The sequence below is a fragment of the Symphodus melops genome (genome assembly GCF_947650265.1).
Source record: "Symphodus melops genome assembly, chromosome: 4".
Taxonomy (NCBI): domain Eukaryota; kingdom Metazoa; phylum Chordata; class Actinopteri; order Labriformes; family Labridae; genus Symphodus; species Symphodus melops.
In genome coordinates, this window is record NC_136694.1 from 10,385,338 (window position 1) to 10,399,094 (window position 13,757).

Consider the following 13,757-nt stretch of genomic DNA (forward strand, 5'->3'; position numbering starts at 1 on the left):
GTTAGCTTGAAACGTCATTTAGCAATACATCCTTTAAACGGAAGCATCTTGGTGTTGAGATCTTGCTTCTTTGCTTCTCTTTAGCTATTGGTGTTTTTTTTGTGTGGTTTGGGACAGATGAAAACTAAATAAACCCAGAGTGATCCAGACAGGTTGGTTTATAAAAAATATCTTTTATTATAGTTGAGTTGGGAGGTACATATTACATGTGTGAGTCTCTTTTGGTAAGTGTTTCAAGTGAAATGTATTCACTTTTTATTTGAACTACAGGTCTGTTAGAGACTTTATTTTATCCTATAAATATAAAATGAATGTGAGTTCACTCCCTTCATAAAAGAACACTTCTTCATAAGTCCATCTGTGTATTCATTATTTAAATAGTCATATTTGAGTATTTCTTCCCAAGTAGATTTAAACTTGATATTGCACATGATCACTTATTAAGACACATTCACATGAAACTAAGTTTGAATAATACAATACCACACATAGAGCAGAAAGTCACATGGTCATTTGATGGCACCACACAGTTAAGAATAATTTAAAATATTACTGTAAGCTTCAGTGCCAGGTTCACTGTTGCACAAATAAAGACACCACAGTGACAATAATAGAAACAATGACACAGGAGTCAGTTGTGAAGAATCTCCTCAGTGCATGACGACCGTCTGACTGATCGAGTGCATCTGCTCTGCTCAGCGTAAAACTAGGTAGCTTTCAGAAAAAGGCCCACACTCACAAATGTGTGTTCAGGGTGGGCTCCTTCAAATTCCATAAAAAGACAGACACAGGGAAAAAGGTGCTCGAGTTGTAGGAGAGTGAGGCACATCATTCAGGCAGTCACCACTATGAGTAGGTTGTGCAGACGGGTAAAGTGAATGAACACATGAGTGTATCCAAAGATGGAAGAAAAAAAGAGCAGCCTGTTAGAGGTGAGCAGGGACCGTCTGCAGGGCGTCTTCAGTGGTACGATGGATGGTCACATTCTGCAGAGGGAAACACATCAGTGTCAGGAGCATTTCATGTCATGACTGTGTGCCAACATGTTCACAAAGAGTGGAAACACCAGCTTCTACATGGAGATAGGAACCAAATCTAAACCAAGGAAAGTGTTGCATGAAACGTTCTCGGGCACTTTGCCATATTGGAGGAGGAATTTTAGATTGAATGAAGATGTTTTTGCCTTGGAGGGTTTGACCTCTTAAGCTGCTGAATGCTTCAGCTGCCTTGAATATTTAAAATGCAGACCAACAGTTGCCTGCGAGCATGTTTTTCAGTGTTACTGTCATCACACCAGGAGCTGATAAATCTGTTTGATTGTCAAATTATTTGTTTTATTGTTCACCATTTTATTTGTATTTTTTTTTTTTTTTACTATTTCTTGCTTGTTTTAATTGTAAAACACTTCTAACTTGTTCCCTATATAAAGTTAACTTTAACTAAATGCTTGGTAAATGCATTACATTGCATAATCTCTTTAATGATTATGCCTTTGAGAAAAATGGATGTTTTTCCAGCTAAGAATAACACACACTATTATTCTAGACAGAGGGCAATGTGTGTTTGACACACAGTAAGAGTTTTGTTCAGGCTGATGAATAGCACTTTCTTATGCATCCCAGCAGAGCCTTATGAATGAACGGCCAAATGGCTCCAGTCTCCACAGCAGTGAGCAGGAAGTACACTGAACACATCTGATCAGTGGAGAGGAAGGAAATGCCTCTTTTGGATCAGCATGAGTAACATGAGTAATGGATGTCCAGCTCAGTCAGTGTGGGATAGCTAGACCTACACAAGCTGAAGACTTTCCTTCAAAATAAAAGCATATCAACCTGAGCTCTTGATTCTAATACTACAGAGGAAAACAGAGTTCATTTCAAACTTGCTAAAATGATGCACAAGAAGAGTTTTAAAAGATGTGTGAATTGTTAGTGTTTATTTCAAACAAACAAATTAATCCTTCTCTCATTTCGGAGCAGTGATAAAAATACACTGTATGAGCCTTCACATAGTTCAAGAAAAAAAGACAATAAAACCAACTGTGTTTTTACTTCAGTCTTCTGGGATTGGTCGTGTTTGACACCTTTAAACCAGAGACAAACTTTACAATTAGACAAAAAAAAAAAAGAGATCATCTTGTTTTATTTTGTGAAACTGAGATTTCCGTGTCCTGACTTCTACCAACAAAAATATGAACTGATCCAAAAAAAAATAAAAAATAAAATAACTATAATCCATTTCACAGACAGAGAGGGGAGGGGCTGGAGTTTCATTGCTTCACAGTTTGGATGTCACAAGAATCGGCTTTTTAAGCAATCTCCAAAAATTGGAGAACATGTGCGACACAACATGTGTGCCACATGAGGATTAATAATCTTAATCTAAAATCGAAGTTCTTAACTGGATTCCAGTCAATTATCACCATCATCAGTTCTTAAAATAGAATTGAAGGACAAACAGAACACAAGAACGATGTCGAGTTAGGAGTGATTCAATGCAGGGATGCTGAGTTTGGTACAGTGTGCGTACAGAGGGGGGATGGAGGAGGGGTTGGGGGTGGGGTCAGGGGTACTGCCTCATTGGTGAGCTGGCACTGTAAGCAAAGCCTCCTCTGACATCCGCGACACTTCTACGTTCTGTTTGATGAAACAAAAAGCACAGAGAGGGGGAGGGAATCAAAACACATGGGAGAGATATCATCTGTCAACACTGGACAACTCGGGAAGAGCGTTGTTGTCAGGCACATGTTCTCAATGCAAGCAAGGATCTCAACTGAGCCACGGCATGCCTACACTTCAAACAGAGTCATTCTCAGCTTAAAAAACACGACATACGTTAATAACCTGCCGAGGCTGTGTGCTTATGAAGAATCTTCTTGAGTTCTTAAACTTCACCTGCAAGCTTGAGTAATTTGTTTACTTACCTTTACCACATTTTAGTTCATTCTGCGATTACTATTTTGTTCAGTACTAATCAAGTTGACTCAAACTGAGCGCAACATGCCACAGCATGGCTGAGGACACAATTTGTTAAAATTGATTCATGCAGATTGTAAACTGGATACCATTTAGTGGACGAGAGCTGATTGTATTTTTCCCTTTGTTGTCCTTCTGGGACTGTATGTACAATCAGATGTTAGTGCCTGCTTTAAGAGGAGAAATTATGAGTGGTCTGGACAACAAGATGCTAACGATGCTAACTTTTGATCCCAGTTCAGGAAGAAGTTACTTCTGTCTACTTTAATCCTTGAAATGTTTGTTGCGTGAGCACGATGCTGTAAATGAGCAAGGATGGATTGGATGATTAAATATCTGCTTCATCTTGATTACCATAATCCATCCCAGAAAGCTGCTCTGAGCGTACTGGGTTTGTCCTTCATAATGCTATTTATCAATATGAAAAGATAAGGAAGAATTCTGCTAAATCTGCACTGAATATTCTGCCTTTAATGTTTAAATTTCCTCACCAGAGAGAGGCACAAACTCAAATCTATTCCATCGTACCTTGCAGTAAAGCCCCGTTTCCACTGAGCACTGATACGGCGCGCATTTTGTGGCGTTTCCATAGACTAATCCAGGGAAAGATTCCCAAATAACAGATCCGTACCGTCCCACTTTTTGGAACTCTTCTGTTGGGGTGCCAACAATATCGAGCCGACCCGAAAAGGTGGAGCTAAACACTGCAGTCTGTTGATTGGTTACAACAATATTCACTTCCCGTGTTACGTCGGCAAACAAAACTATTGCACAACAATACACAGCTGATTGTTTACGTCTGTATTTCTCCTCGCGGCACACTCTCCTTTCTTGAATTTATTAGTTAGCGGTTCGCTGTTCGCCGCTATCATATGACGCTATTTACATAGCGGCTATTGTCATCCGGCTGACACGCCACCTACCAAATAGGGCACGGGTGGCTGTGGAAACGCAAACGGGATCGGGCTTAATCGAACCAAACCGTACCGATCCGTACCGGACTGCTGTGTAGAAACGTGGCTTAAGTGGCTCAGTTTATGTTGGCGTGATGTTAAACCCACCTCTGGTCTTTCTCGGTGTGTGTTGACAGCCTCCACATTTAGGCAAATGGACTCCACCTTACAGCCTGAGCATGCAAACACAAGTTTGGTTTCATCAGCTGAGTTGGCAAAGAGGCGTCTCATACACCTATTCAGACTGTCATTATCATTCAGTGCATTACATACAGTCAAGAGAGCAGACCTACCATAGGCCACCGGCGTCAGCTTCAGCACAGTGTGCAGCGGGCACTTTAAGTACGGAAGCTCCTCTGTGGGAAGGCAAACACAACAACAGGTCACGAAAATCATTTTGAAAAATAAGACTTTAAGTGCTTTATATGCAAATAAAGTAGGTGAAGGAGGCATCCATCATATCTGGTTCTGCATCTGGTAACGAACCATGTGACAGTCTTAAAGTCAGTAACTTATAAAGTACCTAAAACAAGAAGCCGTTAAATGAGCGGTCAGCTGTGTTTCATTCACTCCTGATGTGTCACCACCACAGCACATTTGTCACGCTGTCAGACTGTTTATCAACAAGCCAATCTTCATGGGCAGTACTGCACAGAGGATTTACCACAAGGATTTTTCTTTACGTTCAATTCCCTCACCAACAGAGAGAATATGGTTTTGATGGAGGAAGGTTATTTTTTTGGTATTAAGAGTTTGTATGTTGAAACAACCTAATCAAACATGAGAGATAAACTACAAACAAAGTATTTTTATAGAAGAGAGCCAAGGAACGTCCGAGTAGTTTCAACACACTGTTATGTTGAAGAGTTGAGCTCTGTTAAAAACAATCAGGTCAGTGAGCCGGGTATGTGAAACACAAAACGTCACTTCTACAAAAGAACACGTCACAACCTTTTATCCAGTACCTTTATTTAAAATAAAGCATTATCTAATATATTAGACACAATCAAGCTACTCTAATTTCTCAGACTTTCAGAAACTCTCTCTAAGTTTCTTTGTGCTGGTTTTCACCACATATGGGAGAACACGATTCCTTCAGCTAACGTGGTGAGAAAAGTGACCTCCTACAATTCCCACAGTTCTGCTGAAGAAGTGAATTAAACAGCATTTGTGTTTCGTTGTGCCTGACGTTCTTACCTGCAGTCTTGTCCAGGAAATAAGCCAACAGGCAGCGCATGACGGCCTGGTGACAGACAACCAGCACGTTCTCTTGTCGCTCCAGCTCCATGATCACAGGCTCCAAGCGCTGCACTAAATCCTCGTAGGACTGAGTCATAAAAAAAATAAATAAATAAGACAGACACAGACTGCTGTTTGACTGCAAAAACAATAACAAAGAAAGACTTTGATATAAAGGCCGGAGAGATGATTTTATTTCATGAAATCAAGCCATTCATTTGAGATCAACCCTGAGAACATAAATCAGAGCCAGAACTGGAAATCATCTGTCGGTTAAAACCTCCATTCATTTTGTTTTTTCCCCACTCATGGTGAATAATCAATGACAGATAAATACACTGACATTTTAGAAGGTGGGGAAAAAATCCATTTACGCTGTCTAGACCAACATTAGCTCCATCGTTCCCCAGAGCCCAACAACAGCCTGCCCAGCAACTAATGCCCATATCCATCTTCCTGTGTTAGATTAATGAGAGCTAATGGGATGGACTTAAAGTGAGAACACACCAGAGAGCATTCAGACACGCAGTAATAAACCGACAACACATTCTGGCACGCACACACACACACTACAGTGAAGTCTTTATTAACTGTGTTGTGGGTTTTTGACGCATTAGTGGAGAATTATGGGACTTTGGCCACTGGGTAACTTTTAATTGTGTTTTTGGTTACGTCTATTTCTATGAGAGTTTTTTTCCCCTTTTGATCACAAAAGAGGAACAACACTAAATTGGAAAAACTCCTAAACTCAAACTGAAAAAAACAAACAAACCTAGAAACAGAGAGACACAGCTCACTTTACGCTTTACGTATCCAAACTCACCTCTCCTTTCGGGTACCGATAGCGGTATTTGTCCTGGTCTCTCAGAGCAAACTCCAGAGGATAGTGGTCCTGGATCTCCTCGTACATCAACTCCTCACACACGCCCTGAAATGACATTACACTTGGATTCAGCTTTGGAGACAGCAAAGAGCCGTATGAGCAGTCGAACACGCGACACTTACAGCATCAATCTCGTTTAGGACCTTCCACTGTTCATAGGGCACACTGAGCGCCTCAGCAGTCTGGATAGTTCTCTTCATCTGACTGGTCCAAACCTTCAGGTCGCTAATGCCCTGTGATTGGATGAACTGGCTCAGCTTCTTCGCAAACTGCACAGAGGAAGAAAGGAAAAGTAACATGCAACTATGTGCGTGGCAAAAGGTTGCTATATTTTTTTGTGGTAAAAGAATGAGGCAGCTCTAAAGACAACAATCTCTGTTATGAAAAACATACCTCTTTGCCTCTTGGTGTGAGGCCCGAGTCTCCTCCAATTCGACCCTTGACATTGAGCTCGCTCTCACCATGGCGACATAGGTAGATGGAGCGTGGCGTGATGTGAATATTCATGAGGTAGTAGACGATCCGGCTCTGGATGTGGTCCAACACTCTGTTTACCAAGTACCTCTGACCCACGTCAACAATTTTAATGTAGGAGAGATCCCTGAGGAGAGATCACAGACAGATCAATATATAGATGTATATATATGTATATCCACTAAAGTGTTGCCATAGTAAACTAGGACACCAGCTTCTCCTCACCTGTCTAAGACTTCATCCAGCGTCTCGTAGGAGTTCTCATAACACTTGATCCTCTTCATGAAGTCTTCCACTGCTTCTTCTGTGTTACAGTTGGTGTAGTCGGGGCTCCCCAGCTTCACTTGCTGAACACAGTAACAGCAGATGAGTGACGAGACCACAAAAAAAGACAAACAACAACAACAAAACAAAAAAAACAGGAAAGAAGCCTCTTAAGATCAGACAAATAAGATAAACTCCAGACACTCACCACTATGTTCTCCTGGATGACGTCTGGATCTTCACACACAGACTCAACAAAGAACACCTGGGGGAAGAACAAGAGGAAGGAATCAAGCTCAATGTAAACGTCTAACTAATGCAATTTACACTTTGATTTGATACAAACCAATGAATTACCTTAAAGCCATTCTGCTCTGCAAATTGGATGATGGTTTCCCTCCGCTCTCTGGTGGTGTTGGTTGCGTCAAAAACCTGTTAAGGTAGATACGATTTTAAGAGTTGTAAACCGTATGGGTAGTCACGACTACATTATAACTATGAACAGCATTTTACCTACCGCAACTTGGCCTCCTTCCTCGGTGAGATACTGTCGCACATCATTCAGGGCGGCTGAAGCACACTGCCTGTAAATATAACGGACATGACATTCTTATTAAATATTAAAGGGGTACTTCTCTACATTAAGCTTTGTTTAATTAGAAAGCCGGTAGGATTTTTGAATGTCTGTGCATCCTTCCCTCATTTTTCCCTGAGATGAAAACCTCTGCATTTCTTTTCTGAAAAGGAGCCTCAGATGATGCAAAAACTTTCATTTTGTCATCGGAGGCTGCTTTAGTTCGAGGAGGCAACAACTTCAAAATGCATTTCACATTTCTACTACATACAGTATATGGCCCAGTTTAAATACAGACTCGTGTTTCAACGGGCGAAGTATCCCTTTAAGTTTAATCTGACAAATTTCCATCATATTAGATCATTTTTTCCACTTCTCAGTTAGCGAAGGCTTTAATGCACACAATTACATTTTCTTTGTAAAATATTGTTTTACGACAGCGAGCACATTAAAACCCATAGGGTCTCTCTTCATTAAGATCTCAAGAATTCAGTATAAAATTTTAAACACTGACAGCTACCAAATGTTTAAGGCTGTTTTTCTTCTTTTAAAACATTTGTGTGAGTACCTGCATTGGGACAGCAGATTAAACGTAGCTTTTGTGCTAATTCTGATGTAATTAAAGATGCATGCTTAAATGTTAATAACTGTGCGCTGTCCAAAGAGAATTAAAAACAAAGGCATAGAACAGCTGGTGTCAGGTAACTTGTTTAGGCCGTTTCCGCTCTTACCGTCTGATCTTTAACCCCTCCTCGTTGTCTGGACGGAAGAACTCAAAGGACTTGTAGATCTTCACAAACTCTCTCCTGTACTGCCCAACATTGAACTCTGTGGAAGAGATGGTAAGAACATTAGCATCTCAAGTCCAGATAAAAATGTCTCGGCCTTATTAGACAATCTTTAAAAGTGGTACCTCTGGTGGGCACTCCGATCCAGTTAAGATAGCGAGTCAGCTTCTTGGAGATGTAGGTCTTCCCCCTGGCAGGAAGGCCCACAGTCACAATGAGGGTGGGACAGTTGGTCATGCATACTGCAATGAACGGAGAGGAGAAATGTAGCTTCAGTCACGAGCTCAGCACAGATACACGACAGATGTGACTTTTAGTGTGCACTGATTTCTGTTAAATGTGTCAATTCTCTGTAAAAACTATGGATACTCAAAGTCTTCTTACATTTCTTTCATAGCCTCATGTGTGGCTCCATTGAATTACACATCTGCTCACACACAATCTTGCATATGACACAACAGAATAAAGATATCAAAGTTTCATTCGTAAAACTGCATTTTCCTTCTTTTCACATGAAATCCAGTGTTATATAGCCAATAAAGACAATGTCCCATCTCACAACCATGACAAAGCTGCCCCACAGAGCGGAGGTCACAGTGGCGCCAGATGTGTGAGGACATCACAGACACCAGTTTCAACACTCATGTTGCACTGATTGCACAGCTGTCCGGGTGAGAGAGCACAGCAGTACTTTGCAGGGTTTAAAAGATATAGTCTGTAAACTTGTGCTCACCACAAGCTCTGATATGTCTTTTATAGAAAAGGAATGACCCCAAACCCTTTCTCAGTCAGTCCACAGTGAGGGGACACTGGTCACAGTGAAGTGATCAATGTAGAGTCAGCGCAGATTAAATGCAAAAGCTCATCCACAGTACAAATCACTCACGTGACTGCAGAGATACAATTCCTGTTTACCTACAGCTGGTGCTTGACTTCAGTAACAATGATATGAACATCCCAGTACCAGGCCTTTCTCCTCCATGCGAGCTGCCTTCATCTGCATGAGCATTCAGTTAGTCCTTACGTAACATGGTGAACTAGATGGCTGCAAGCGAGCACAGCAAGACAACTCTGTGAACTGTGAAACCATGGCAACGTTAGCAAGAATGTTTAAAGCCTCATGTGAAATAATGCTAAATGCAGGTGACACAGAATAGCGTTAATTATTCAGTCCACAACAACAGAGGGGGTTTGACTGCGAACAAACCTCTCCTTGTAAGAACCGATAAATATCTGTTCATACACATTCAAACTAAGAGAAGCTGCACATAAAGATGCTAACACTTGTCGCCACGTTGTTATACCGCACCCTTTCTTTGAGAAATGTGTCTCTCAGGAAGGCCATTTTTACACGGCATCCAGATCTTCTTCAGCGGGTTTTGGGTGAGTTCCCGCGGATTTGTCGGTGTCTTGTCCCCCATTCTGTCTTCCGGGGAGGTGGAGGTAGCCGCGGCGGGAACACGGGGCCTTTTCCCCTGATGCTGCTCCGAAGGTGACCGGTGTTTCATCAGCTCTGCGAGGATGGAGATAGTCCAGTACCCCGGTCTTTCTCCCGAAGTGCTGCTGTCACGTGACCCGGTCTGCCAATCGTTTAGCGGTCGACCGTAATGACAGCAGTATGGGCGCAGCACATTTCTGCTGAACCGTAAGTACCATACACTTTGCTGCTGAGTGTGCTTGAGCATTACGGCACTTTAATGTTTTAGTGTTGCGCTAACAAATATTTTAATTAAATATATATATTTTTTTTTTTTAGCTCAGAGTTGAACAACTTCTAGGTTGAAATGTAGAGAAACCCCTTTTATGATTACGCAGGGGTTTCTTGAATCTTCACAATTGATCTATTTTTTTGACCATTTAAGCTTATTGAAAGTCAAGCTGAATAGGTAAACGAATTAAATGAGGTTATTTAAAAAAAACCATATTAAATATTAATTAATGAAACAAAAATAGTGAAATAAGTTGTTAAAAATGACTTCGCTCACCAACTGGGCCAACATGCACCTCTGGGTCTCTGACGGTACAACAAAAGCCAGCTGAGCTTCAAGGGAGCTTTTACAATTCATTTTTCAGTTTGGATGTGATTACATTATCATCTTTTAAAATTTAGCATGTTAATGTAATACCATAAGCAAAAGAATGAGTTGAACATCACCCTTTATAAAATGGCAGCTGAGAAAAAAGCTACAAATGTTGGATTAAAGGCCAGCAGGTCCAACCAGCAGACTCTGGGTTTCAGCAGAAGACCAGCATAAAAAGTGTGCTTGATTCATGATGTCATCTCTCCTACTCTGCCAGGTAAGGAGGCACAGCAGGATAATGAGGGACATGTGAATCACTAAAGTAAAACAATATCCTGATGGATACACTGAGTTTAGGGAGCACACATAGTCCAGCTCAGTGTGGCCTCTTTAACATGAGCAGAGGCCTAATCAGCTTGCATGCATCGAGCACCTGTGGTTGTACGCTTGCACCATGTGTTTGACAAAGAAAGAATGTTATGTTTGGCCTTATCATAGCACGAAGGTTTGCAACAGACATGACCCTTTGTTTAATTTGACTTTATTTACAGGACTGCTTGAAAAGTGTACTATTTATCTACAAAACCATTCAGGGTTGTTGTCACTTTGAGGACTGTACAGATGGTATAATTAATATGACTCGGTCGAGAGGGGAAGGGCTATTCTGGTGCTACAGGAAGCAGTTTTCTCTGTTTTTTTATGAATGATTAAATATTCTTAAATTAAAGGTTTCATTGACAGTAAGCATTTTATACACCATTGTTTAGAAACTGTGATCTCTAGGTACTTAGAGAAGGAAACACTTTTTGCATGAGCAGGCAGTGTCCATGAGATGGCAGCCTACTCTTGTGTGTTGACTCAGAAACACTTGGAATACAATGCAGCTGCCTTATAACAGATTCTATTTTCTCTGCAGGATGTGGTGCTTAAAAAGTATAGATTTTGTTTCTGAAGAAATGGTCATTCTCTAATGAACACATTGCCTTTCACAGAATCCAGTACAACCACATCCTTAGAAATTACTATAAAAACATTTGATCACACCAACAAAAAGTATCATGTTAGATACAGAAGATACATTCATGTAGCCCATCTCTATCTTACATGTAACACATTAACAAGGAAGTATTGCAGAAGTGTCAGATTTCATTGCACAGGTATGTCAAACACACATTTTCAGAATAAAAGGCTCATCATCAAAAAGTGTTTTTTAGTCCCTTATGAACTTATATCTGAAGCACATATTTTGAGGCTTTAGGTTCAGTCTTTGCTGATAGATTAACAGGCCTGACCTAAATATGGTTGAGATGGAGTTTATAATTAAAAGGCTCCCTCTCTTTCTCAAATTCCCTGACTGCTAGAAGACTATAATACATGTCAGGTTCATCAGGTCCACATATAAATGGCACACTTGCTCACACATTGGGATGTAGGCCTATTTGAAAAACCCTTACAAAGTGAGTGACATACAAGTTTGTTAGGCAGCTTGCATTATTTGGTAGGCTATGTAAAGAACACTATCTAATATGTATAAAACCATGGTATAAACAGCGACAGACAGTCATTCATTGAGGGCACTGTCTGGACTGTGTATGATATCGATATGGTATCGATGTTAAATGAGGTTTCTTGCACGCTGTAGCCTACACCAGGACATGAACAGGAAACAGATCAGTGCTCCTCCTCCTCGCAGTGTAGCTGCCAAGCTCTGATTGCAGCTAGCAGACTTTAGCGTGTACTATAGTGGACAAGTCATCTGGTAGGTTGTGCAGTTTGTACAGTAGGACATTACAGTCAGCATTAAAGCAGTCTGAAGACACACCGCTTCATATTCAGCGCATGAACCAGCATTCAGTGTCTCTAAGAATTTCATTTTAGCCTCTCATCGCAGCAGCTAAAACAAACTATAAGCAACAACATCAAAAAAAATCAAGATCATCTGTAACAGCTTCTCCACCACGATCATTGTATGGAAAATTAATAAATAAATAAATAATAATAAACAAAAACCTTTGAGATCATGTCTACCAAGTTTTCGATTGTGTTTTTAAATTTCTACATTCAAATAATCATCCTCCTGTCCCTTCATCCCCTGTGTTACACTACGACTACAGCTGGATAAGATGAGACTGGCAACTTCCTATAAAACACACACAATTGCCTGTAGTTGAAATGTAGGGGAAAGGTCTCGGCGGCAGCGTCAACACAGCGACACAGGCGCAGCACGTCGGCGCTTGTTTACGTCTTGAATGGCCGCTCGACCAAACACACACTCTCTCTCCCTCCGGATACAACATGCGAAATAGAAAACTACACATTCTGTTTGAGCGTCATAAGCGATCTTCCTTACCCGCTCTGTCCTGGTTCTGCGCAAGCTTAGGTCGGCTGGAGCAGCCTCTCATCATGGGCGTCTGTCTGATGGAGCGCGGAGGAGCCTGGCGATGTGTACGTGCGTCCAACAGCAGCCTGACGAGCGCTCACACTGATACGCACACCCACTCTGTACGCGTGTGTTTGTGAATGTGCGTGTTTTCTAAGGCTGTCTCCAAAACTGGAAAGAGGGAGGTGCAGTCTACCTGCCTCAAACATCCTCCTCCCCACACAAGTTCATTGCATGGACCGAGTTAGGCTATATGGTATCATATGACTGTTTAATTTTAATTACAGCATATAATCATTCACCCAAACTACCACAGAAAGTCCTAGAACCATACCATAATATTAATAGGCCTACATTAAAGTGACAGAGTTGTATAAGGATTATTCTGTATTTTAGTGCATTTTATTAAATAAAGAGTATGGCATACATGTACAAGTTGAGTTACAACACATTTATCTGTGAATGATAAATGTAAAGCAGCAAGGTTAATACAGGAACATAACAGCAGGAGTTTTCCTGGAACAAAATAGCCTACTTGCTAAACTTGTTTTTCAAACGAGCATACTTGACATGTTTTCCTTGTTTGGTTACTCAGCATGTTAGTAACACGATTCATTTCAACAAACTATAAGCAGAACAGTCTCTTTTATTTCAGACTAATGCACATTTTGACAAATACTACAGAACATATGGTGCAATTGTGGACTGTATTAAGACATAGACATTACTAGTGCAGTCTATTGTTTAAAGAGAGGATTTTATGTCACAAGTAACAGTGATTGTCTTTGAGTAATCAAGGTGTGATCGTTAAGAAAAACAAAGTCAGCAAACAAAACAGGGTCAATCCTGAACAGTGAGATGAGTCATATAGAGATTAAAAGAGTCTTGCACAGATTATTAGTGCGAAGAAGATGTGCACATCAGTCTGAATGAGGAACCTGTTAGAGTGTTTCATGCCATTACTGGCTATGAAGCAGACTGAAATTAAAAGTAATGCATCCTTATGAGCAAAAAACTAACAAACTGGAGCATCAGCTCTTAATTTAAAATTGCAAAACAACAACTCAAAAAATGGAAAGGTGTTGTTATTATACATTTGACCAAAACAAAATTAAGGTCACAGATTTTAGATCATATTCCATTCATGTAGCCCAAGTGTGATGTGAAAGAAAGCTTTCCTAATCTTTATATTTAGTGTCAATGACC

At 40.7% G+C, this 13,757-nt stretch overlaps 1 protein-coding gene across 5 annotated transcripts; it reads right to left on the reverse strand.

Moving 5' to 3' along the window:
• Positions 1–163: 163 nt before the first annotated feature.
• pfkfb4a (6-phosphofructo-2-kinase/fructose-2,6-biphosphatase 4a) lies at positions 164–12,678 on the reverse strand. Of its 5 annotated transcripts, XM_079340979.1 has the most exons (15): positions 9,460–9,850; positions 8,276–8,392; positions 8,094–8,190; positions 7,306–7,372; positions 7,146–7,220; positions 6,997–7,053; positions 6,750–6,871; positions 6,444–6,651; positions 6,173–6,319; positions 5,991–6,095; positions 5,126–5,255; positions 4,222–4,284; positions 4,037–4,101; positions 2,530–2,636; positions 164–986 (listed from the first exon to the last, which is right to left on the reverse strand). In XM_079340979.1, the coding sequence occupies exons 1-14, from the start codon at positions 9,833–9,835 to the stop codon at positions 2,577–2,579; spliced, it is 1,689 nt and encodes a 562-aa protein (XP_079197105.1). In that variant the 5' UTR covers positions 9,836–9,850; the 3' UTR covers positions 164–986; positions 2,530–2,576. The 5 variants fall into 5 exon arrangements, with proteins under 5 accessions (XP_079197105.1, XP_079197106.1, XP_079197107.1 ...); XM_079340980.1 differs by lacking the exon at positions 2,530–2,636; XM_079340981.1 differs by lacking the exons at positions 164–986; positions 9,460–9,850 and adding an exon at positions 12,522–12,678 and having other exon boundaries at positions 1,918–2,636.
• Positions 12,679–13,757: the final 1,079 nt, after the last annotated feature.